The sequence below is a fragment of the Henckelia pumila genome, chromosome 4 (genome assembly GCF_033568475.1).
Source record: "Henckelia pumila isolate YLH828 chromosome 4, ASM3356847v2, whole genome shotgun sequence".
In the NCBI taxonomy this organism is placed as follows: Eukaryota; Viridiplantae; Streptophyta; class Magnoliopsida; order Lamiales; family Gesneriaceae; genus Henckelia; species Henckelia pumila.
This window is the reverse complement of record NC_133123.1, coordinates 121987276-122010983: the sequence shown is the minus strand read 5'-3', so window position 1 is coordinate 122010983 and position 23708 is coordinate 121987276. Positions and strand designations below refer to the sequence as shown.

At 36.8% G+C, this 23708-nt stretch overlaps 1 protein-coding gene and 1 non-coding gene across 4 annotated transcripts in view; one reads left to right on the top strand and one right to left on the bottom strand.

Annotated features, from left to right (window-relative positions):
* LOC140894656 (DNA-directed RNA polymerase III subunit 1) overlaps nucleotides 1-14799 on the bottom strand; it is a 39073-nt gene extending 24274 nt beyond the window's left edge. For all 3 annotated transcript variants that reach the window (XR_012153883.1, XR_012153884.1, XM_073303222.1), the window contains exons 1-8: nucleotides 14607-14799; nucleotides 14441-14508; nucleotides 13860-13936; nucleotides 12913-13042; nucleotides 11418-11570; nucleotides 10134-10311; nucleotides 5499-5674; nucleotides 5225-5337 (exon numbers count right to left, since the gene is read on the bottom strand). Coding sequence is in view for 1 of the 3 variants with exons in the window: in XM_073303222.1 (XP_073159323.1) it covers nucleotides 5225-5337; nucleotides 5499-5674; nucleotides 10134-10311; nucleotides 11418-11570; nucleotides 12913-13042; nucleotides 13860-13936; nucleotides 14441-14452 (839 nt within the window). In the remaining 2 variants the exon portion in view is untranslated. The remainder of the gene's footprint in view (nucleotides 1-5224; nucleotides 5338-5498; nucleotides 5675-10133; nucleotides 10312-11417; nucleotides 11571-12912; nucleotides 13043-13859; nucleotides 13937-14440; nucleotides 14509-14606) is intronic.
* A 2375-nt stretch (nucleotides 14800-17174) lies between these two features.
* On the top strand, nucleotides 17175-17281 carry LOC140869874 (small nucleolar RNA R71). Its single transcript, XR_012146865.1, has one exon. It is a non-coding gene; the product is annotated as a small nucleolar RNA R71 (small nucleolar RNA).
* Nucleotides 17282-23708: the final 6427 nt, after the last annotated feature.

Sequence of the window (23708 nt, the reverse complement as noted above, 5' to 3'; positions counted from 1 at the left end):
AATTTGAAGCTTTCTTGAAGCTGTATCAAGAGGGTATGACAGCCAATAAAAAAAGGCAGCAAGCTCTTTTTGATCAATTGGAGGAGATATCCAAATTCTTGTCAACCATGCGATCGGAAGATCAGGGCAAATACATCAGCATTCAACAGGGTCCTACCGACCAGCATTCTGAAGGACATCAAGAAAGTGAGGATGTCTCATCAAAAGTACCTCAAAATTTGAAGCTAAATTTTCCCCGATGCAATAGCCAATCAGACCTGATGAGAGATCTTACTCATTGAGAAAAGTCTTTTCGACACCAACATGGACTGGAGAAAGACAACAAAGGATAGGCCTCTTTCCACTTTGAGTGTGATCGTGAACCATGGTTCCTCAAATGCGAACGAGATCGTCCAGAGTTGAAGAGGGAAGAATTTAAGAATTACCGCCATTTGCGCTTAATCCTTGAAATACTCCTACAACAACATTTGTTCTTGAAGTGGTACAGAATTTTTCAGAATAAAAAAAGAGCATCAACAATTTGGAAGAACCTGGAATATTTTCATGCTTGAGGACAAGCACGATTTCCAAGGGGAGGCAGATGTAACGGGCAAGAATTAAGGACAAACTACTGATATCAAGGATGATATGGTGGAAGATTCAAAATAATGAATTGGTTAAAAGAGTTTTATTTAGTTTCTTTATTTAATAATGCATGCATTCTAGCCATTAATAGGGGGATTACGTCAGATTTCTTGTGAATGTGAGATCGCGAGGTTCTCTCAAAGCGAGCCTCGAAACCCTATCCAAAATACATTGATCATCCCATAACATGATCCAAACCTGGGACCATAACACCTTCACTCACACTAGGGCAAAATTTAAAATAATAATAACGAAGAAAAAAAAAAAGGCTGTCTTCGCTCCGGCGTCCTTGATAAGCCAAAATTTATGAATAAATAAAAAGGAAAAAAAAAAGTTGTCTGGGCCTGAATAAAGTTTCCCATGCGATCCTTAGCACGCACCTTTGACAACTATGAACACAAATGATATATCCATGTGTTTTGTTACTTGGAAAAGAGGGATACAATAGGCACTTTCTTTCGGCTTCCATGAATCCATGCCTTCAATCATACTTTGATTTTTATGGTCTACAGGAAATGGACTCAAAACATTAACAAGTTAAGGTTACATTTGAACGAGTTCTGTGGATGAACTATCGATCAAGAGAGGGAAGAAAAAAGGCCTACTTTTCTTAATATCTTCTGATGATAATTCGTGGTTAAGGTGCTCAATTAAATAGGAAAAGATGGAAAAAATCCCAACAAATTAGAAAATACAAATCATATCATAATCCTATGCTACAAATTTAATTCTATCAAATCATCATAATATAACCTAAGCTTTTATTTTTAAAAAAAAATTGATAGGAAACGAGAGAGTATAATATAATAATTAGAAAAAATGGACCAGAGGTCCACACAAGATTAAGTAAAAACCAGAGACATCTTAGCATAAAATAAGACTTCAATCCCTATACAAATCTGTAACGGAAACATTTTCAACTCCACATTTTTCGAAATCCAGCACAGAACCCTGAATTTTGTCTTGTCCCAGCAATCATCAACCGAGTCGTGTTCATGGTCAAAAATCCTCCTATTTCTCTCCAACCAACATATGCAATGGACAACCACCACCCAAAAATTCCACCCCTCCTACCTAGTTCACAACCAAGAACTGTTACGAATAAATCCCTAGTTAATCACGGAGATACACAAACATGCGCAATTCTGCTAAAGCTTTGAACCAAAAAAAACTCGTGAAAGGACAATGAAGGAGCAAATGGACCTGGGTCTTCACATCTTGCTTACATAACACACAACAACTTGGGCAGAGTGAACAAGTGGGAAACCACTTTCGCAGCATCTTGCAAGTCAGTAGTTTGCCAAGCACAACAGTCCATGAAAACACTTGAACCATTGACAGAATCGGTGCTTCCCAAATAGTATGATAAAGAGGAAATGAGGGATAAGTAATAAGAGGGGGAAACAAGATCAGGTTTTGAGAAGAAATGTGGTGGGAGATTCGTTCTTTCAGGAACTTTTTCCATTTTTACTACATATTTCTTTGGTTCATAATCAGCCTATCCAACCTTTCCAATCGTTCATGGAATTTGCACTTTCGCCGACATTTGAGAGATGATTAGGTGAACGAAGCGAGTGTTTTGCTGGGGTCCCTGAACAGGGTAAGTTTGATTGAAGGAGCTGACAATGTTAGGAATGGGTTTGGGAGCCATCAGGGCTTTTTCAATAAGATCTTTATTTGAATCTTGCTAAACCATACTTACCGACATTCTCTATCAAAGTTCATCTTTTACTCGTGGAGGTGTCAAGGCTAATGGGGCGGGCCAAGTCGACCCACAACCCAACGCAACCATTTATTAGCTCCGCCCGCCTTTTTGTTGGGTTTAAAAAACAGAGACCAACCCACCTTTTTAGGTGGCAGGACAGATCAACCTGGCGAGCCTAACCAATTTTACATGTTATGCGTGGTTGCAAACCAAACAAAACACCCATTGAACTCGGAAACAAAGAAAAAACTGTCAGAGAGAACTAGTGGATAAAGGAAGCTATCAGTGTCTAGTGGGAAGATTTATCTACCTGTCACACACTCACAAAGATATTGCTTTTCCAACATGTCTAGTGAGTCAATACATATATTCACCATGTCAAAGTCACCTTGATACTGTATACAGAATTCTGAAATACTCGAAAAAAACTCCAGATAAAAGCTTGTTTTTTAAGAAAACTGGTGATTGTGGAGTAAAAGCCTTCATTTATGCATATTAGACTTAACATCGACCTTTGGATATTGTACCTCTGTATGGGGAAACTTAGTGTCTTGACGCAGTAAGAAACAATTTGTTGTAGCAAGTAGCAGCATTGAAGCTGAGTATCGAGCAATAGCTCATGAAGTGTGTGAACTCATATGGATGCGGAGTGTAACATGGAGGTTTTAGGGGCAGTGCTACTCTATTGTGACAATAAATAAACCATTAGCATTGTTTATAAACCTATTCACCGTGGTAGAACCAAGCACGTCGAAGTGGATATACATTTTATCAAGAAAAACTAGAGAAAGGCATGATTAAGTTGGAATATGTACCTACGACTCATCAACTAGCTGATGTGCAAACAAAAGGACTATTGGAACACTCGCATGGATATCTAGTAGCCAAGCTTGGACTCATCAACATCTATGGCTAAGCTTCAGGAGCTGTGTAGATTTAGATAATATTTGTGATAAATTGATAATTGTGAATGTTTCATGCCAATCTTGTACATTTGAATATCATTTATTTCTGGGTGTGCTATCATTTTATTATCCCCTGATTGAAGGGTATCTGTTGTATTATATTATATCATACGGAAGATATACACAAACTATTTTTCTACGAAATTGACTGTTGATGGTAGTGCTAGGGGAATCAAGGTAACCTGCAATTGGTAGAGGGGTTAGTGATTCGCCTGGAAAACTCCTCCTAGCATTGAGAAAATTGATCGGAGAGGGTACTAATATTAAAGCACGCTTTGTAGCAGGGAATCCTTTTTTGACAGGAAACGAGATTAAATTATATAATACAAGCTATTGATTGCAAAATGCGGACAAGATATCCGTGCACGAGGCACTAAAACTCGGACATATTAACAATATATAACTCTCCAATCCCTAACTAAATCTGAGAGTGAGAATGTGGTAACTCCTTATGCTTCCTTATCCATTCCATGTATATGCCCGAATCTTGATCTTTTCCCAACAACTCCTCACCGACTCTTCTATATCATAAAAAATTCTTCTATCCCTTTCAAACCAAACCGACCGACAAATAGAGTGTACCACCACTGTCCAGAAATTCTACCCCTCCTACCAATGTCATGACACGACCAAGATTAGCAGCAAACAATCCCTTCGTAGATCTCGGAGCTACCCAAAACCAGACCCAGCTCTCCTAAAGCTCTGTGCCATAGACATGTCGTAAAGGGTCAGTGAATAAAGATGTGGTTCTTGGACTCCACCTCTTGCCGACACAATACGCAGCAACTCAAACATGGGCAGCAAGTAGGTCAACGCTTTTGCGTCGTCTCACAAGTTGACAGCTTTCCTTGCACCACAATCCACGAAAAAACCTATACCTTCGATGGGATAGGCATTTTTCAGATGACATGAAGAAGAGGATAAGAAAAACCATCACTTTCTAAAAAAAAGGACTCATAGAAAGATTTGACCTAGAAAATCCCCAAAGGATCCCCAACCCACGCTCTAAAATCTGACGCCCCTCCGACCAGCCTTACCCTATCTAGAGACCCTAACAAACAGCTCAACTCATTCACTTCCTCGTCCCTCAAACCCCGGCGGAAATGCAAGTCCCGAGAAATAACCAAAGAGCTGGAAGAGTTGTCCGATTGGACGAAAGAAATAGGTTTGTTATGAACCGAAGATATCTGGAATAAAAAAGGATAATGATCCCTGCAAGAAGAATCCCCGAATCCCCCACCACCTATCCTCCCAAAACCTGATTAGGTTACCCTTTTGACCACTGCCCCCCACTGACGGGAGAGGGAGAAATGCCGAGTAGATTCTAAAGAGAAACTTCCAAGGACTTCTAAAAGTGAATGGATATCACCACTTATATCATTCTCATCCTTGTTTTATAGCGCATATTTATCAAGAAAGATATCAATCTGCAGACGAACTTGCAGGGGAAGCACATATCTGAATAGATTGTTTATATTTTGTGTATAACCTTGGATAGGGTATGTGCCAATTTTTGGCAGCCAAACACGACCCCTCTCCCCCCACCAAAACATAAAAAAAAAAAAGCATTGGTTGGTTCTAGAGAGCAAGACAAACATATATTTTGTGTACATTATTACTCGACAAGCAGTGCATTTAATAAGCTCGAGTTGCTATCAATATTCAAGTTTCTAACAAGCTCAGCGACCCACAATCATGGCGATGTTTTTATTATTATAAATTAAAAAAAAACATTGGTTGGTTCTAGAGAGCAAGACAAACATATATTTTATGTACATTATTATCCAACAACCAGTGCATTTTTTAAGCTCGAGTTGCGATCGATCTTCAAGTTTCAAACAAGCTCACAACAATAGCTGCAGTTTCAACTCCCTCAAGCATAAAACTAACAAGTATAAAGAGAAATATGTCAAGCAACGCAAAAGTTGACCTCTGTCTTCCACCGTCTACAAAGACGGAAGGGCGTATGGCAATTGGTGGCACAAGAATATTGGTGAACATAAGTTTCTCTGGCCTATCATTTAGATAAAGCAATTCACAATCCTGAAAACAAAACCAAAAGACAAACATGAACTACAGGAAACTGAAAGAGAAAATAAATCAAGTTTAAGACTTTAAATTTATGATGATGTCGAATAGAGAAAAGCAAAAAGTTCTTAAAGCTTATTTCAGTGTTTCTTCAAATTAAGATAATGAAAGAGTACCTCGTCTAGCATATTTTTCAGTAGGTGGTGGACTATTCTAGGATCAAGTGTAGAAGAGAGATTGATAATTCCCTTGAAATCCTTGGTGTGGGAAAGGGCAGATTGACATTCATCCATGTGACTGTCAACTTTCACACGCTCTAGTTGGATTCTCATGGGTGCCCTTTTTACCATGCCTACAGCATAGAAATTGTTGAAATTTCACCATCAAGTTGTAAGTGGTAATCCCAAGCCCGGCAGCAAATATAAGACAAACTGAGGGCATCCTCATTCTACATGTGCAAATAACAGCAAACAAGAAATAGAGAAGGCACCGTATCCTTTGTACGCCTGACCATGATTCTAAAAAAAACAGTTTTGGTTCCGAATAAAATGAGGGATAGAGACAAACAGCTTGGATACAGTTTTAATTCCCGTTCTGTACAAATTTGAACCGATATTTATTCTTCTAAATTTTAACATTAGAAAAAAATAATAACGATAAAATTTGTGGGGTAATCAAACTAAGTAAAGTTATTTATTTAACAATTACATCACAAAATATTATGCAAATTTAATTTTTTAAAACAAATAATAGTAGGGAGTTAAAAATTAAATTAAATTTATATAAAGTAGTTTAATTATATAGGTTAAGATGCTAAAACCTTAAAATTTAAGAACGATTTACAGGTTTGATGGTTCCACATGGTTCCATTACATTATTTCTAGGAATTAGAACCCAACTGTAATCCTCACTTTTTGTTTCCGTTTTGAAAAACAATTTTAGTTTTGTCCATGGTTCCAAGAAAGGAGGTCGGCTCTATTCCTATGCATAGGATATGACAACCAGTACTAACAGCCAACAGCAAGAATGGAGCATTTTGAATGTTCGAGGTTATTCTTTTTGTGGATAGGAAGCTTGAATGTTATATATATATGTGTGTGTGTGTGTGTGTGTTTGTGTTAAAAGTGTGAACCAGAGGTCAACACACTACGAAAAGCTAACAAATCAAAAAGTTATCTCAAAATACTGCTCCAATCCCTATACACGTGTGACACCCAAAAGGATTTTATGTCCGCAGACAATTGAAGCCACCAAGGAACCCTAAACTTAATCGTATCCTAAGAGTCAACAGCCGAGTCTTCTATATCTTCAAAAATCCTCTTGTTTCTCTCCAACCACGCGGACCAACAGCTGCGATGAGCTACCGTATTCAGAAAGTCCACCCTTTCCTTCCAAAACACGTCCTAGGTCCAACTCAAACAAATCCCAAATATATTTTGACACATCCCAGACCATATTCAAATCAACCACGGTGTTACTCCAAAGCAAGTGGACAAAAGGACAATGTAAAAGCAGATGATCCTAAAAGTCTCCAAATCCTATTTGCATAAAACACGCCGGCTGGGACCTAGAAAACTCGAGGGATTCCTTCTCTACATCACCCCCGGAGTGGTAATTTACCAAGAATGACATGAAAAAGCGGAAAATAAGGAAATGACGAAGCTAGGAAGAAAGAATCAAAAAAGGATTTAACTGAGAAGGAGCCCACAGAATCCAACACCCAAGATCGATAATCATCAACCCCCTAAACCAGAGAAACTCTTTTCAAGAAAACTACCAACATAGACAACTCGTTAACATCTTCATCCCTAAGAACCCTACACAAATGCAAGTGCCAAGAAAGACAAAGGTGAAGAAGCGAAAGAGATAGGCTGATTATGACCCACCGAATTGGTGTGTGCTTTGTCGGCGGGAGTTGGAGACTCGGGACCACATATTCATTCATTGTCCTTTCACCAGTGGCCTTTGGAATAGGGCTCTGGCGGAGTTGGGTTTCTTGTGGGTAGCTCCGAGGTCAACAAAGGATTTATTTGCGGGAGGTCTAGGGCGCAAACTTGGCAGGAGTGGTAGTAAGATTGAAGTGTTAAATTTTATTGATATTGATATTGATATTTAGTGGGTAGTAAGGGTTCCATTTGCGGACTTCTTACCCGTTTTTTGTAATTATTATATGATCTTTAATATATATATATTATGTTCTCATTTCTTATCTTATAAAAAAAAAAGATTATGAACTACCGAAATCTGATGCAAAGAAGGGAACAAGTCCTGAAAAGAAGCATCCCCCAAACCCCACCAACGATCCTTCCAGAATCTAATCCTAGCTATTGCCCCTCTAACCACATCCCTTACAGACTGTGGAAAAACCGGATATATCCTAGATATGAATTCCAAGGGCTCTTGAACGTGATATTTTTAGCTAAACCGGCATCCCACCCATTATCTTGCAAGTCGTATTTGCTTACGATAATCTTACACCATAACGAGTCGCTTTCCTTAGAAAAACCTCCACTACCACTTACCAAAAAAAGCTTTATTCTCAAACAAATACTACTAGTGCCCAATCTACCTTATTCTTTGGATCTACAAACTTGGTCCCAAGCAACCTGATGACAATGATGCTCCCCATCAGCTCCATCCCGCAAAAAATCCCTCATTGTTTTTTCCATGGCGTCCGCTATGCCAGATGGTATCCTGAATAAAGAAAAGAAATACAAAGGCAAGGCATTCAACACCGCTGAGATCAAAGTAAATCTCCTTCCTTTTGACAGAACTGCTTTTTTCCAGCTAGATAATTTCTTAGAAATATTAGATAGTACTGGTTCCCAAAAAGAGATTAAAAGATGATTACCTCCCAAAGAAACCCTCAAGTATCTACTGGGCAACAAGTCGCCAACACACCTAATCATCCTTGCTAATCCCTCCACCTCCTCTTCTATACAATTCAATCCGAGCAAAGCACTCTTACACAAGTTAATTTTCAATCATGATAGCACAAAAAGTATTCACATCCAAGAGAATCATGCCCAACCTCCTTCACCAGAATAAAAAAAACGTGTCATTCGCAAATTGAATGTGGGAAATCTCAACCCTATCCTTGCCCACCCACGAATCACAACCCATGATCCATCTTCTCCAACGTTCACCAAGGCCCTTCTTCATCAACACATAATCCAAGAACCTCTAGTCTATATGATCATAAGCCTTCTCCAAGTCCACTTTGAACACCCAACCTCTTTTCTTCTTCAGCCTATACTCTTCCACCGATTAATTAGCAATGAGACAACAGTCTGAAATCTGTTTACCTTCAATAAAAACACTCTGTGTCTGCAATTGTCCATAAAATCACCTTCTTCAATCTCAAAGCCAAGACTTTGGCTACTATCTTGTAAAGACTAGTGACCAAGCTGATAGGCCAGAAATCCTTAATAAAAGACTCATGCTATTGAGGAATCAAGCAATGTAAGTTTCGTTGGTTATACCATTGATAATGCCCCCTGAAAGAATTCTCGGAAAACCTTCATCAAATCCCCTTTCATAATATCCCAACATTCTTGATAAACTACCAATGTGAAGCGGTTTGGACCCGGAGATTTTATCTCCCTCGCTCTCAAAAAACAGCCTCTTAATCTCCTCCTCAGTAAAGGGCTTCTCAAGCTCTGCATTTGACTCCACACCAATAGGTCCCCACTCCACTCCATTAACTCCCTAACCCTCACTACCCTGCTGTACCAAATAATAATACAGTTTTTACACCATTCTCTTGTTCCCGGCATTATTTAGTTTCCCTGGATCTCTAAGCATTTAGTCATTCACCACTTAACTATCCTTATTCCAGATTTATTTGGTTCATAATCAGTCGATCTTACGTTTTTCAGTCAAGCCCATCTCACAACTCTCAAACCATTCTTGGAAATTGTACTTTCGGCAGGATTTGAGGGATGTTGAGTTGTTGGAGTTGAGTGCGTTGTTGGAGTTTTTACACAGAATTAGGTTGATTGAGGGTGTGGATAATTCTTCAGGACTTTTCTCGGTAAAATCTTTTTTACCATCCTTATTTCTGGACAGTACTTTTCCGTATTTTTCTCTTCATCCTATTATTTGAAATCGTCAATCCCGTCTAAGGTGCAAGTTTTCTCGTGGACTGTTGTGCGTGGAAAATTCCCAAGTTGTAAGCTGATGCAAAAGAGGTACCCCTCTGGTTCACTGAGCCTCGGCCTGAGTTAGTGTGTGTTGTGTAGGCGAGAGGTGGAGACTCGGGATCATTTGCTCATTCGTTGCCCTTTTACAAGTATTCTAGAGTTCAGAGCTTTGGAGGAGTTGGGCTTGGTATGGGTATCCCCAAGATCAGTTAGGGATTTATTTTAGGCAAATCTTGGTGGAAATCTGGGAAGGAGGGGTAGAATATTTTGGATCGGGTTAGTTCATTGTATTTGTTGGATGGTTTGGTTGGAGAGAAACAAGAGAATTTTCGATACTGGAGAAGAACCGGTTGGTGGATGCTGGGATAAGATAAAATTCACTGTTCCATTTTGGATTTCAAAGACGATGGAGTTCACAGACTTTTCAGTTTCAGATTTGCATAGGGATTCGAGTGTTATATCATGCTAAGTTTACTCAGGTTTTAACCTTATTTCTGTGGGCCTCTCGTTCACTTTTTTGTGATTATTATTACCTTTTATTTCTTAATGAATAAATTTTGTTACTTATCAAAAGAAAAAGTCATTTACCACATACATATTCAAAGGCATAGACAAATATCATCCAATTTATGAATTCAGAAATATTTTGCCATTGATAAGGTGCCTAACCATTTATATGTCCACATCTGGAGCACTTATGAGCCTTCTTACTCCCTGCCAGAGCGTTGCATTTCTTTACTACTTGTTTCAGTACCTCATTCTTTTTCAACAGATCAAACTTCGGATTTCTCATTTTCCTCAGAAATTCTTGACGACCTCTTTCCTCAAGAAGTATTCTGGAACATTTCTGTTAATAGAGAAGATGTGAACAAGATGATAACTCTCAACAGTCAATGAGTACCTTGGACACAAATTAATCCTAGGTTTAAAAAAATACTGATAAAAATGGTGTAGGGGAAAGAGAGTCGACAAAACATAACAATATTGTAAAAACAAATCTATCATCAAATCAAAATTTCAGAGTCCAACATCAAAGTAAAAACATTGAAGTATTTTGAGGTTATTTGTGAAAGATACAAAAATCCAGACACAACGTTAAAGGTTAACATCCTTCAAAAAAAAATGTTAAAGGTTAACAAAATTAAGTATACAGACGTGGAACTGTTTTGAGAATGGCCAAGTGTGCTACAAGCATAAGTTACTATGCAATTAAAATGTAGAATACAATAGAAACTATACTGGATATAATTCACTAAGCACATAATGTAAAGAATCTCATCCTATGGTACCAAATCTCCGAAAATAACTCCGTCCATTTTCCTTTTTCTCCTCATCATTCTTAACTTTTTCCTATTCCGTTGTTTTGAAACTTAATTAATCTTTAGATAATAACTCTGTTCATTTCCCTTTTTCTCCTCGTCATTCTAAACTGTCCTATCTTCGTTGTTTTGGAACACAATACTACACATTACAGTCCGAAGTCCCTTTAACTTGAATTTGAAATTATATATGGGTGCCAGAAGCCCACATTCACTTGTCTGATGAGTTGGTAACATACCACATGACACATCCAAAAATAAGAATCTTGTAATGGAGATGTTCAACTGTGTCCTCATATGCCTAACAAGAGTGTTTCCAGGACTTATAGATCTGACCCAAGTGTGGTCAAGTAACTGAACCAGAACATAAATATGATTTTCCTTTAACAAATGTAATGTTACTTGTAACATTTGCATAACCTTTTGAGGGACTTCAATTGCTATGCCAAGGAGAAACTTTGTAAGCTTGTCAAAAGAAATTGCAGTGTTCTCAATACAAGTTTAAGTTTTTGCGTGTGTTTCGTTATGTCACAATTCTCTACTTACCCAGATTTCATAAGCATAAAATTGAAGATAAAATTGTCATTCCAAATCTAAATTTAGTAAACAAGGAAAAACAGTATGAGTTTGGTACCTTGCAGATACACTTCAGGATATCTACTATTGTACTCAAATATCCAACATTATACACAGGAAGTGCTAAAGCCAGGTACCCACAGTGCCCAGGACAATTCTCAAATTTCCCATTGCAAGTTACACAGTCGCCATTACCCTTGTTTGCAGGCCCCTGAAACACAAAATGGTGCTAAGTAAAACGAAACAAACATTGTCACACCGTTATCAACCCAATTATCATGTTAAAATAAGCACTAACTTCTTAGTTTTTAGGTTGTGAAGGGTTACGGATCTTTTTTATTTTCAAAAGAAAAGGCTACACTTGAATTTTCAGTAAACATTAAAACTCATGTAGTATAACTTAAATTAACACGTAAGCTAGTTGCCATCACCTTGACATTCATATACAGCATATAAAACTGAGTACGGCCAAGTCAAAAGTTCAATTATCCAATCATTGTCAAAGTTAAAATTATGTCTTTCTTTCCAGTTTCAGTTATCAAAGTTTTGAAGAAGTACAATGAACTGTTCATTCATATTCTGTACGGATAGGAAAGTGATTCTTTTATACATTTTTTCATCCTCATTGGGAACAGAGTAACATATGCCACAGATTATTTCATAAGAAACGACATCAATCACAGAACATTGTCGATCAGATGATGAAATGCAACTCTCTTTCATAATAAGAGCATTTTCTATATGATAAAGTAACTACTTTATTTGATGTAAAATTCCGATCATATTGTGGAATACATCCAAAGTAAATTTTAAAAAAATAAAAATAAAGGAAAGCAAACAACTATCATAGGACCACAATGGAACATTAAGGAAGGAGTAGAACAAAAAGTCAGCAATTGAAAGATTGGAAACCAAACACTGCCCAGGTACCAACAAGAAAGGAAATAGCATAAGAGGTTCAACCAAAGTGCGTGAAATTCAACATTCAGAAACAAGTTTCAAAAAATAAAATAAAAAAAATCTGAATTTCAAACGCCATTTTGGTCATAATATAAAGAAAGTAAGGCTCTGTTTGGACAAGTAGTTACAAAACATTTATATACAAGTGTTTTTAAAAAAAATTTACAAAATGTTTTAAAAGTTGTATTAAGAATAAGTATGTTTTTGGACAACTATTCTATAAAAGTATTTTAACATATCAAAAGTAATCTTATTCATCGTTGTCTTCCATAGTCCATTCTAAAAACATCTAAAATCACGTCTCAATTGATCTATAAAAACTATACTTGAAGAACACTTTGTACAAAATATTTTCCAAAACATTTTATAAAAATCTTGTCCAAACACATATTTTAAGTTTTTTTTTCACTTATAAAACACTAAAAACGTTTTAAAAGTACATGTCCAAACGGAACATAGATCAACCACCTAAACTTCATATTTTCATTTTGAGCAAATATTTAGATTTGGCAAATAGGCAAAAAGGAAATAAACTTGAAACATAAATAACAAAACAACCGAACAGTTTAACAAGAAAAGGATTGGGTAATTACCATGCGAGGATCTAACAAGCCACTGGCAATAGGCTTCCGAGTAGGGTCATAATAGACGCCAAGAGAAACTTCAACTTCAGCAGCTTTTAAGATTTCAGTACCAGAGAACGTAGAAAACTGAATGCTTTCTCTGGAAGAAATAAGAATGACAACTACAGCTTAAGTAACTGAACAATCACAAACTCGAATAAATTTCAGATGTCTTGCTGTAAGATAAGATTGTCATTCAAGTCATAAATACATAACTAGTTCATTTTCCACAGATTGTTCTTAAGAGAAAGAAGTACATGATTTCTGGCCCACATTAAACCACGTCATTACATCAATGCTTCAAATTCAGTTACTAAGGGGGGTTAATAGCATAGATTACCCTGATATATCCCGAGATTGCTAACCCCCATGCAAAAAAATAATTCATGAACCCCTCGTGTTTTTTAAATTTTGAGCACGCGGATCCCCACGTTCTCAAATATTGAGCACGCATGCACTTGGACATACATGTTTTCAGTGGTATGTTTGCTCGAGAGTTGAAGGCATGGGGAGTTAAAAGTCATTGGTTTATGGCAATCTAGGAATTTCACACATTAATCATACTAAGAATTTATTTATAGGACAACTCAAGCACCGAGAATTGTCTACCCTCACAGGGTATGTGTCAATTATCAAATAGCAAGCATCTCAACACTTTCTACATCATTTTTTAAATAAAGGGAACTAGGGAAGGGGGTTCCTCCATGGACTCCCAATTGTTGAAGAAAACATCCTCACTAAAACTAAATTTGACATGGCAAGAATACCCACACTTCCACAAGATTGGGAAAGAGATCATTAATTCAACAACACTGTACAATAGGTTATCGACAGCAAATAATTTGGAAATAACTTGCAGCAATAAAAGGCTCAATTGGTTTTAAAGTTAATGAAATGCAAGAAATAAATGTGCATACATTCTTCGAGGGCCAACATCTTCAATGTAAGGCTGCTTGGTGAATTTTATAGTTACTTCTTCCTTCCTCGTCTCTTTCTGTAACCAACATTAATCAGTTGCACGTGATGTAAAATCCACACACACACACAGAAATTCACGTGTGATATAATAATAATATTAATAATACACTCTGATATGTATGTACATGCATGAAAAATAAATTAGTCCACATTTCCTTCCTTTCTTTTTACAAGAGTTAAAAGCAAAGATACAAAAATCCCGAAAGTTATCTCCAAAGAAAAATTTTATCCCCGAAAGTTAAATGTCTTGTCTTGAGCTTTCTCATAGTCTAAAGTTTCAGCACCAACAGACTCCAAAGGTTCAAGTCCATACAAAAGCAAGTGAAGTTATGATCCAATTCCAATAGCTAACTCCATAATTCAGCAATAGCGCAACCAATAATTTGCCACCGTATCAGAAGTGAAAACTGAATCAGTTTGAAACTAAAGGGTAACCAAGGTAACATGTAAATGAATCTCCATCTCACTTGAAAACATCTACATATGTGTATATACGTATAGTAAAAGCTAAAGACTGTACCTTTGAGCCCATAGCACGAATAATATCGAATTTTCCCCAAAAGAGGTGAATTGCAGAAGAAATATTCCCTACATAAATCCCAATTAACAGAGAATAATTAGAGGGAAAAAAAAGGAAACTAATATTTTTTTAGTATTTATATTTTTATAATATCCTCTATACATACAATATATTAATCACTGGGGGCTGTTAGAGACGAAGTTATCTCAATGACGAATGATAAGCCGGAATCCTTGATTAGGAAGAATGATAAGGGTGACGCCGAGGGAAGATGTTGAAGGCTTATGTTTGGGTTTTAAATAATGATTGTGTTTCTCGGTTGAAGGTGGGCAGAGTGAGTTTAGCAAAGCATCTCCTAGGTCTTTCCGAAAATCCGTTAGTTTGACAAATGATAATTCTCATGACAAGATGGGCTTCTTTTTTTTTCAGAGGAAAAACAAGATGGGCTCATTATCGGGCTATGGAGTTGTTCAATTAATATTATATCATGTAATATAAGAGAAACTTTGTAATTTTTAAAAATAAATTATGATGATAATAAATAATTTTATAATTATTTATTTTTAAAAGTTGTAAAAATACTATCTTAGAGGAGGGATCGAGCAGACAAAGTGGATTGATACGAGCAATTATACGTAAAAAGAAACCGGATATTGTGGTTATTCAAGAAACTAAAAGGCAGCAGGTGGATAGAAAATTCATAGCTAGCATTTGAAAATCCAGATTCATAGAGTGGTTGGAGTTGCCAGCGTTTTCCAGTATTTGGTTAAAACTGGACCGTGTTGATTTATTTTCAACGTTCATATGATGTTAAATTCAAATATGTATTTTAATATCGTCATAAGTCCGATATTTTGTAATACATATTTTTAAACACATGATTAAACTATTTGGCTTAATTATTTTTAAATTTCTCAATTTAAAATAACTATCACTAATTAATGCCAAATAAAATATAATTAACACGAACATTGCAAGGGATCAACTGGTTGGCTTGCGGGTAGATTTGTTAATTTATTTAGGTAGATTTAGTAGTTTATTTGTAATTACTTTGTTCGAGATAAGAAAGTCTCAAGTTCATGCTCAAGTTTCATCAGTTGTGCGCGCAGTTTCCTTATTTTCGTTGGACTCTTATTCCAAATTGTAATTGTACTCTAAAAATAAAAATAAAACATTGAACTAAAGACCGCAAATGTCATTGATTTCCCAGCTGACAACTTTGCAATTATGTTGCATATTGAAAATGAGTAGTTGTTAATTGCACCTCTTAATTAATTTTTTTAAAAAAAAAAACTGGTTGGCGGTGCTTTTCAAGATATTCACTTCTATGATTACTATTCCCTCAATTCAGTCTCAAGGTTACATGGTCCAAATAAGTTATCTGATCAACGAGCTTAACATCAGTCTGGGGCAATCATCTGCATTGCATGTGCACAAGACTTTGAATGAAAGGTCCATTGTTGCATCCCTGACCAAACAACTAATCTCTACCACGAATGAGACCTGCACAGAAGAAGCGGATCAGTCTAAGTAGACCAGACCGATCAAGAAACCACCTGTTTAGCAAAAACAGACTGAGTTTGTGAGAACTAAGCACACCAAAAGGAAACTGATCACAATTGCATCTGAATCCAAGGAATCTGAGTAGATCAGATTCTACTCTCCAATATTGTTCCACTGTCTCCTCTAGTGTTGGAACATTCATAGTTTCGGTGCTGACAAACCACATAGCAAAATCATCAGGCAACTAACTTTGTTCATGACTGAAATTGAAGATATCATATGGACAAGTCAACTAAAGATATCTAACCAGTATCAGAGATAAAATCACGATTGGACTAGCAAAAATAACTAAATTCAGTCGTACAGAGCATAACTGAAGTATTAAGACTGGACAACTACCTAAACTAATCAGTTAGGAAAACTGATTAGTTGAACCAAAGCTGCAACTGAAGTCATCGGTCTACCACAACGAATGGACAAAGTTTTTCGTGCAATACTGACACCGCTGAACGAAACAGAAGCATCACTGTACCCTGTGTCAGATGAAGTATCGATTATATGGAAAGAAATGAGCATACTTGGACAACCAGTCCACCACAACCCATATCGCGTCATTGTTCCTGGAATACATCGAAAAGTGGGTGAAAAAATACATCTTCATGTATTCCCATTTCCATTCAGGAATCTCCAAACTATAAACTAAACTTATGGGTCATAGATACTCTGCATTGACTTGTTGACACACAAGGTACTTAGAGACAAAGCGATAGACAGTGTGCTTCATTCCTTTTATTTGGGTGAGATTCTTCCATCCCGGATTATAGGTAGTAAGGGTTGTCTGTTGGCCTATTTCAAACATAATTTGCATTCTCAGCTGGCTGAAAAGGATTCCAAACTTGACACTCAATGCTATGATGATTCCCCCCACACACATTGCATGTGATCTTCTGAGCCTGCATTGTTTTCACACTCATACTATCTATTTTCTTGTCCAGAGCTTTTAGTTGTGCAGTTATAGCCATGAACTCATCGATTTGAATAACTCCAGCTCATTTCTTGGAATATTCCTATCTAACTGCCACTGATAGGTGTGTGATGCTATATATTCCAGTAATTCATATGCCTCTTCCGATGTTTTTCTCGTGATAGTACCTCCTGCAGCTGCATCAGTTGTTGAACGAGTAGCAAAAAAAAACCATCATAAAATGTATGTACTTGAATCCAGATAGACAAGCCATTGTGTGGGCATGTAATCAACAAATCCTTGAAACGCTCTCATGCCTCATATCAAGTCTCAGTATAATTTTGCACAAAGTTGGTAATATCGTTTCGCATTTTTGTAGTCTTAGAAGGAGGAAAAATTTGGATAGAAAAGCTTTTGTCATCATCTCACAGGTTGTTATTGACCCTTCATGCATTGAATTAAACCAAACTTTAGCTTTACCACTGACCGGCTAAATCGGTTTGATAAAAATCTACTGGCAAGCGCACCAGGTCAAGTAATAGTAAAGTGGACTGAGAGTCCAAGTATCGATCCCACAGAGACTGCAGTCAATTCTCAAGAATTAATTATTTTACTTAATCTAGACAAAATAATAGAAGGATTTTGAATTAAATAAAATAAGAATATAAAATAAAAACTGATTAAGAAATAAGAATAAAAATAACTGAAGATAAAAATAATCAAGACAAAGACAACCAAGACACACGTAGGTACCGAACAAATCACGTAACATGTAGTCGATTCAGGACTCAGATTTAATTTTAATTCACGGGAATTTTCCTAATTTGTTCAAAGGTCTATTTCTAGAACAATCAAACCTATTCAAATATTGATGAATTAATCTTTCGTAATTCTAATCAAATTTGAATGCATTAAATATTTGTGAAAATTTAGTTTACACCTAAACCGCACACTGAAACCGAATTCTATTTCTAGTCGGTTTTACAATATGTTAATTATCAGAGTGATCAAAATCGAAACCTCCTCTGTACAAATTGGAATCGATTAACAAGCAAACAAATAACTGGCCAAGAAATTTGTAAGGCAAAGATAAATCTGATAATCAATAAACTCAATTCAACTCTAAAAAATCCCAAACAAACATCCAAGTTTTCTACATAAATTTGTTCGGCCCAATCACGCCGTCTTGGTTGAAAATAAACTACTCAATAATTAAAAACAATAATTCAAAAATAAAAATAAAAAGAAGAAAAGAAAGAAGAAATCTTCTCTCCCAAGCCTTGTAGCCGCCTCCTCTTGCGTTGTCTGCGCTCTGGAGTTTCCGAAACCCTCAAAAATATGTTATATCTTGTATATATATGGTCCGAAACGCCTATCAGTTAATTTCCTCCCAAAACAAGGATTTTTCGGAACACATATGACCCCCGAACACGCGCGCGCGCGCGGCATAGGCCTCGCGCGCGCGCAACACATAAAAACAGAGGCCTGTACGTCGGACTCGCGCGCGCGCGAGCTTGATTCTCGCGCGCGCGCAGTACAAAAAATCTGCGCCAAGCGACAATTCTAAAAAATTCATATCTCAAGATCTAGCCGTCGGATTGAGCTGAAATTTGGACAACAGCTTCAAAACATCTTTAACTTTAATCTGAACGGTGAAGATTGGATTTCAATGTCTCTAAAATTAAATATGATTTTTCGATCAAGGCTGCTCCGTAATTCACTCTTCAAAATTCCATTTTCCTACAAAATTAACCCAAGGAGTGAAATACACACATGCACTAAAATACATAAAAACACATAAAAATAATATGAATGCACACAAAATAAACATAAAAATAACATGAAATAATGCATACAAAATGTACTTATCAACACCCCCATACTTAAACCTTGCTCGCCCTCGAGCAAGACATGAAAAAACAAAATGCAAACAAAAACATAAGTAAGGATGATTCATGAGAGTGCACAACCTCCGAGAAGTTTAATCACAAAACATAAAACACAGACATGCTCTCAACTTTTCATAATACACCTTCGGTTGAACGTGAACGTGTGTGTGTGAAATGTCATTCCAGTTTCATACAACTTAGACCGAATTCGTCTCAAATCTGCTTAGCGACCTATGACAAATCAGTGCAAGTTTCACTCTTCAAGTGCTCATTCCTTTCAACGACCTCTAGACTAAACCCACCTCCCTTGAGATAATGAATTACACACCTCCGAATTTTGCACCCGGTATTGCATTAGTCCCAATAATTACCCGCTGACTTAGCTATAACTGGCTAGGATACGAAAAATCATTCTATTTTTTCTTTCTAATCCCCTCGTCTATAGCCCGGATGGAGCATCAATCCCATTGAATCCGCATACTTAGCCTTAAATTTGATTTTTTTTTTTTTAGGATTTTAATCCTTTCAAGGCCCGGATGGAATTGTATATAAATTTTTCTAGGTGCGCCCAAGATCATAAGTATAAACTAGAGCCTCATCAAAGTTCATAGAACACAATCAAGATCCACAAACCACCTATTGCCGTGCAATGGTCAAACAGACAGAAACTTCATCAAATCTTTCGCTACAATTCACTGGTCTAACATTAGTGCTTAAAAATATTCACGGTTCAACCTAAAGTTTCTCATGTCCAGTCAAGAGCAAAAAATTTTCAAAAATCCATTTTTTTCAAACTTCATCATCATAGGCTACCATGACTTATCCTACCCATGCAGGACAACACAAACAACAACAAAAACACACTATATGCAAACAGATATGAAACGAACTTTATGCAACACAAACACAAAACATAATGAAATAAACTAGTCTACCCCCCCATACTTATCCAAAGCATTGCCCTCAATACTTCAGACAATGAACAGAATTCAAAACGAACAAAAACACAATGAAAACAGAAATAACACTCCCCTGGTTTTCGTTTCATTCTCTTCCTTCTTGACGGCATCAGCTGGGACAGTAGCATCAGTCTAGATATATCGGCAGGCATGACCAACTGGCATGGGAAAGAAAACAAAATCAAATAAAAACAAAATAAAAACAAAAGCAAAAACACTGGGTTGCCTCCCAGTCAGCGCTAAAATTATAGTCTATAGCCCGACTATGCAGAAGCCACCATCAAAGAGCGGCTGCCGCCCATAGTAAGAATCATACGATTCTACGTATGGGTTTTGAATTTCTTCGCCCTCAAGCTTGGCGTGATATTTGCAGTTTAAGCTTGTCGGTCCAACAGTACTTGGCATGAAATTTTTCCTTTGGAAAGAGACTCTGATTCTAGGCTGAAGCTCAAAGAGGATGTAATACTGTGGAGGTGGCGTCAATGACAAAAAAATATCTTCTAACGGTGTACATAAAACGACCACTGACGAGGTAAAATCTCTCTCCTTGTATGGTTCTTCCTCCTCCACTATCATGTTTGGCTCATCCTCACAAGAAGATTCCTCATAAATGATTTCTTCATGCTCTGGCTCAGTTACTTCACTCAATTGGCAGATATCCAAAATTGGTTCTCTAATAAGCGCAATCTGTTCAACCAAAAGACTTATGCAGCTTTCTAAAAATTGATTTGACTCTGTCTGCTGTCGCACAAGATTTTCCAACTGAGCCACATAATCTTCAGAACGCCCTATGCACTCTTCTTGATGCTCCGGTGGCTGGTTCGCAAAATTTTTAGAGTTGATATCTGGAGGATATTGGTGACTCCAACCCTGCAGTGAAGGATCACAATGCCAATGGTAGTCAAAATCTGCCATATCATTTAACAAGTGCATCGCACTGTCTTCATCTCTTCTAAACAATTGACTGCCAGTGGCCAACGCTCCATAATCCACCCAACTTCTTGTAATCTCATCCAAACCACCATAAAAAAATTGAGTGAGGGTATAGCTCGAAAATTTATGGCATCGAAATCTGTTCGCCAAATCATTGAATCTCCCCCAAACAGCATAGAATGGCTCCAAGTATTGCTGGCCAAATCTTGTGAACACCTGATGATGATCCATCTCCAAGTACCTCACAAGCAAAAGAAAAGAAAAAAAAATCAAAATTAAAATAAATAAATAAAAAAAACGAAAGAACGAAAAGATAGAAATAAAAAAAAATGTCTAGCCTCAAGCAAACAATCTATCCTAATATCAACTAAACAGTCCCCGGCAACGGCGCCAAAAACTTGACCGGCTAAATCGGTTTGATAAAAATCTACTGGCAAGCGCACCAGGTCAAGTAATAGTAAAGTGGACTGAGAGTCCAAGTATCGATCCCACAGAGACTGCAGTCAATTCTCAAGAATTAATTATTTTACTTAATCTAGACAAAATAATAGAAGGATTTTGAATTAAATAAAATAAGAATATAAAATAAAAACTGATTAAGAAATAAGAATAAAAATAACTGAAGATAAAAATAATCAAGACAAAGACAACCAAGACACACGTAGGTACCGAACAAATCACGTAACATGTAGTCGATTCAGGACTCAGATTTAATTTTAATTCACGGAAATTTTTCTAATTTGTTCAAAGGTCTATTTCTAGAACAATCAAACCTATTCAAATATTGATGAACTAATCTTTCGTAATTCTAATCAAATTTGAATGCATTAAATATTTGTGAAAATTTAGTTTACACCTAAACCGCACACTGAAACCGAATTCTATTTCTAGTCGGTTTTACAATATGTTAATTATCAGAGTGATCAAAATCGAAACCTCCTCTGTACAAATTGGAATCGATTAACAAGCAAACAAATAACTGGCCAAGAAATTTGTAAGGCAAAGATAAATCTGATAATCAATAAACTCAATTCAACTCTAAAAAATCCCAAACAAACATCCAAGTTTTCTACATAAATTTGTTCGGCCCAATCACGCCGTCTTGGTTGAAAATAAACTACTCAATAATTAAAAATAATAATTCAAAAATAAAAATAAAAAGAAGAAAAGAAAGAAGAAATCTTCTCTCCCAAGCCTTGTAGCCGCCTCCTCTTGCGTTGTCTGCGCTCTGGAGTTTCCGAAACCCTCAAAAATATGTTATATCTTGTATATATATGGTCCGGAACGCCTATCAGTTATTTTCCTCCCAAAACAAGGATTTTTCGGAACACATATGACCCCCGAACACGCGCGCGCGCAGCACATAAAAACAGAGGCCTGTACGTCGGACTCGCGCGCGCGCGAGCTTGATTCTCGCGCGCGCGCAGTACAAAAAATCTGCGCCGAGCGATAATTTTCAAAAATTCATATCTCGAGATCTAGCCGTCGGATTGAGCTGAAATTTGGACAGCAGCTTCAAAACATCTTTAACTTTAATCTGAATGGTAGAGATTGGATTACAATGTCTCTATAATTAAATATGATTTTTCGATAAATGCTGCTCCGTAATTCACTCTTCAAAATTCCATTTTCCTACAAAATTAACCCAAGGAGTGAAATACACACACATGCACTAAAACACATAAAAACACATAAAAATAATATGAATGCACACAAAATAAACATAAAAATAACATGAAATAATGCATACAAAATGCACTTATCAACACCCCCATACTTAAACCTTGCTCGCCCTCGAGCAAGACATGAAAAAACAAAATGCAAACAAAAACATAAGTAAGGATGATTCATGAGAGTGCACAGCCTCCGAGAAGTTTAATCACAAAACATAAAACACAGACATGCTCTCAACTTTTCATAATACACCTTCGGTTGAACGTGAACGTGTATGTGTGAAATGTCATTCCAGTTTCATACAACTTAGACCGAATTCGTCTCAAATCTGCTTAGCGACCTATGACAAATCAGTGCAAGTTTCACTCTTCAAGTGCTCATTCCTTCCAACGACCTCTAGACTAAACCCACCTCCCTTGAGATAATGAATTACACACCTCCGGATTTTGCACCCGGTATTGCATTAGCCCCAATAATTACCCGCTGACTTAGCTATAACTGGCTAGGATACGAAAAATCATTCTATTTTTTCTTTCTAATCCCCTCGTCTATAGCCCGGATGGAGCATCAATCCCATTGAATCCGCATACTTAGCCTTAAATTTGATTTTTTTTTTTTTAGGATTTTAATCCTTTCAAGGCCCGGATGGAATTGTATATAAATTTTTCTAGGTGCGCCCAAGATCATAAATATAAACTAGAGCCTCATCAAAATTCATAGAACACAATCAAGATCCACAAACCACCTATTGCCGTGCAATGGTCAAACAGACAGAAACTTCATCAAATCTTTCGCTACAATTCACTGGTCTAACATTAGTGCTTAAAAATATTCACGGTTCAACCTAAAGTTTCTCATGTCCAGTCAAGAGCAAAAAATTTTCAAAAATCCATTTTTTTCAAACTTCATCATCATAGGCTACCATGACTTATCCTACCCATGCAGGACAACACAAACAACAACAAAAACACACTATATGCAAACAGATATGAAACGAACTTTATGCAACACAAACACAAAACATAATGAAATAAACTAGTCTACCCCCCCATACTTATCCAAAGCATTGCCCTCAATGCTTCAGACAATGAACAGAATTCAAAACGAACAAAAACATAATGAAAATAGAAATAACACTCCCCTGGTTTTCGTTTCATTCTCTTCCTTCTTGACGGCATCAGCTGGGACAGTAGCATCAGTCTAGATATATCGGCAGGCATGACCAACTGGCATGGGAAAGAAAACAAAATCAAATAAAAACAAAATAAAAACAAAAGCAAAAACACTGGGTTGCCTCCCAGTCAGCGCTAAAATTATAGTCTATAGCCCGACTATGCAGAAGCCAC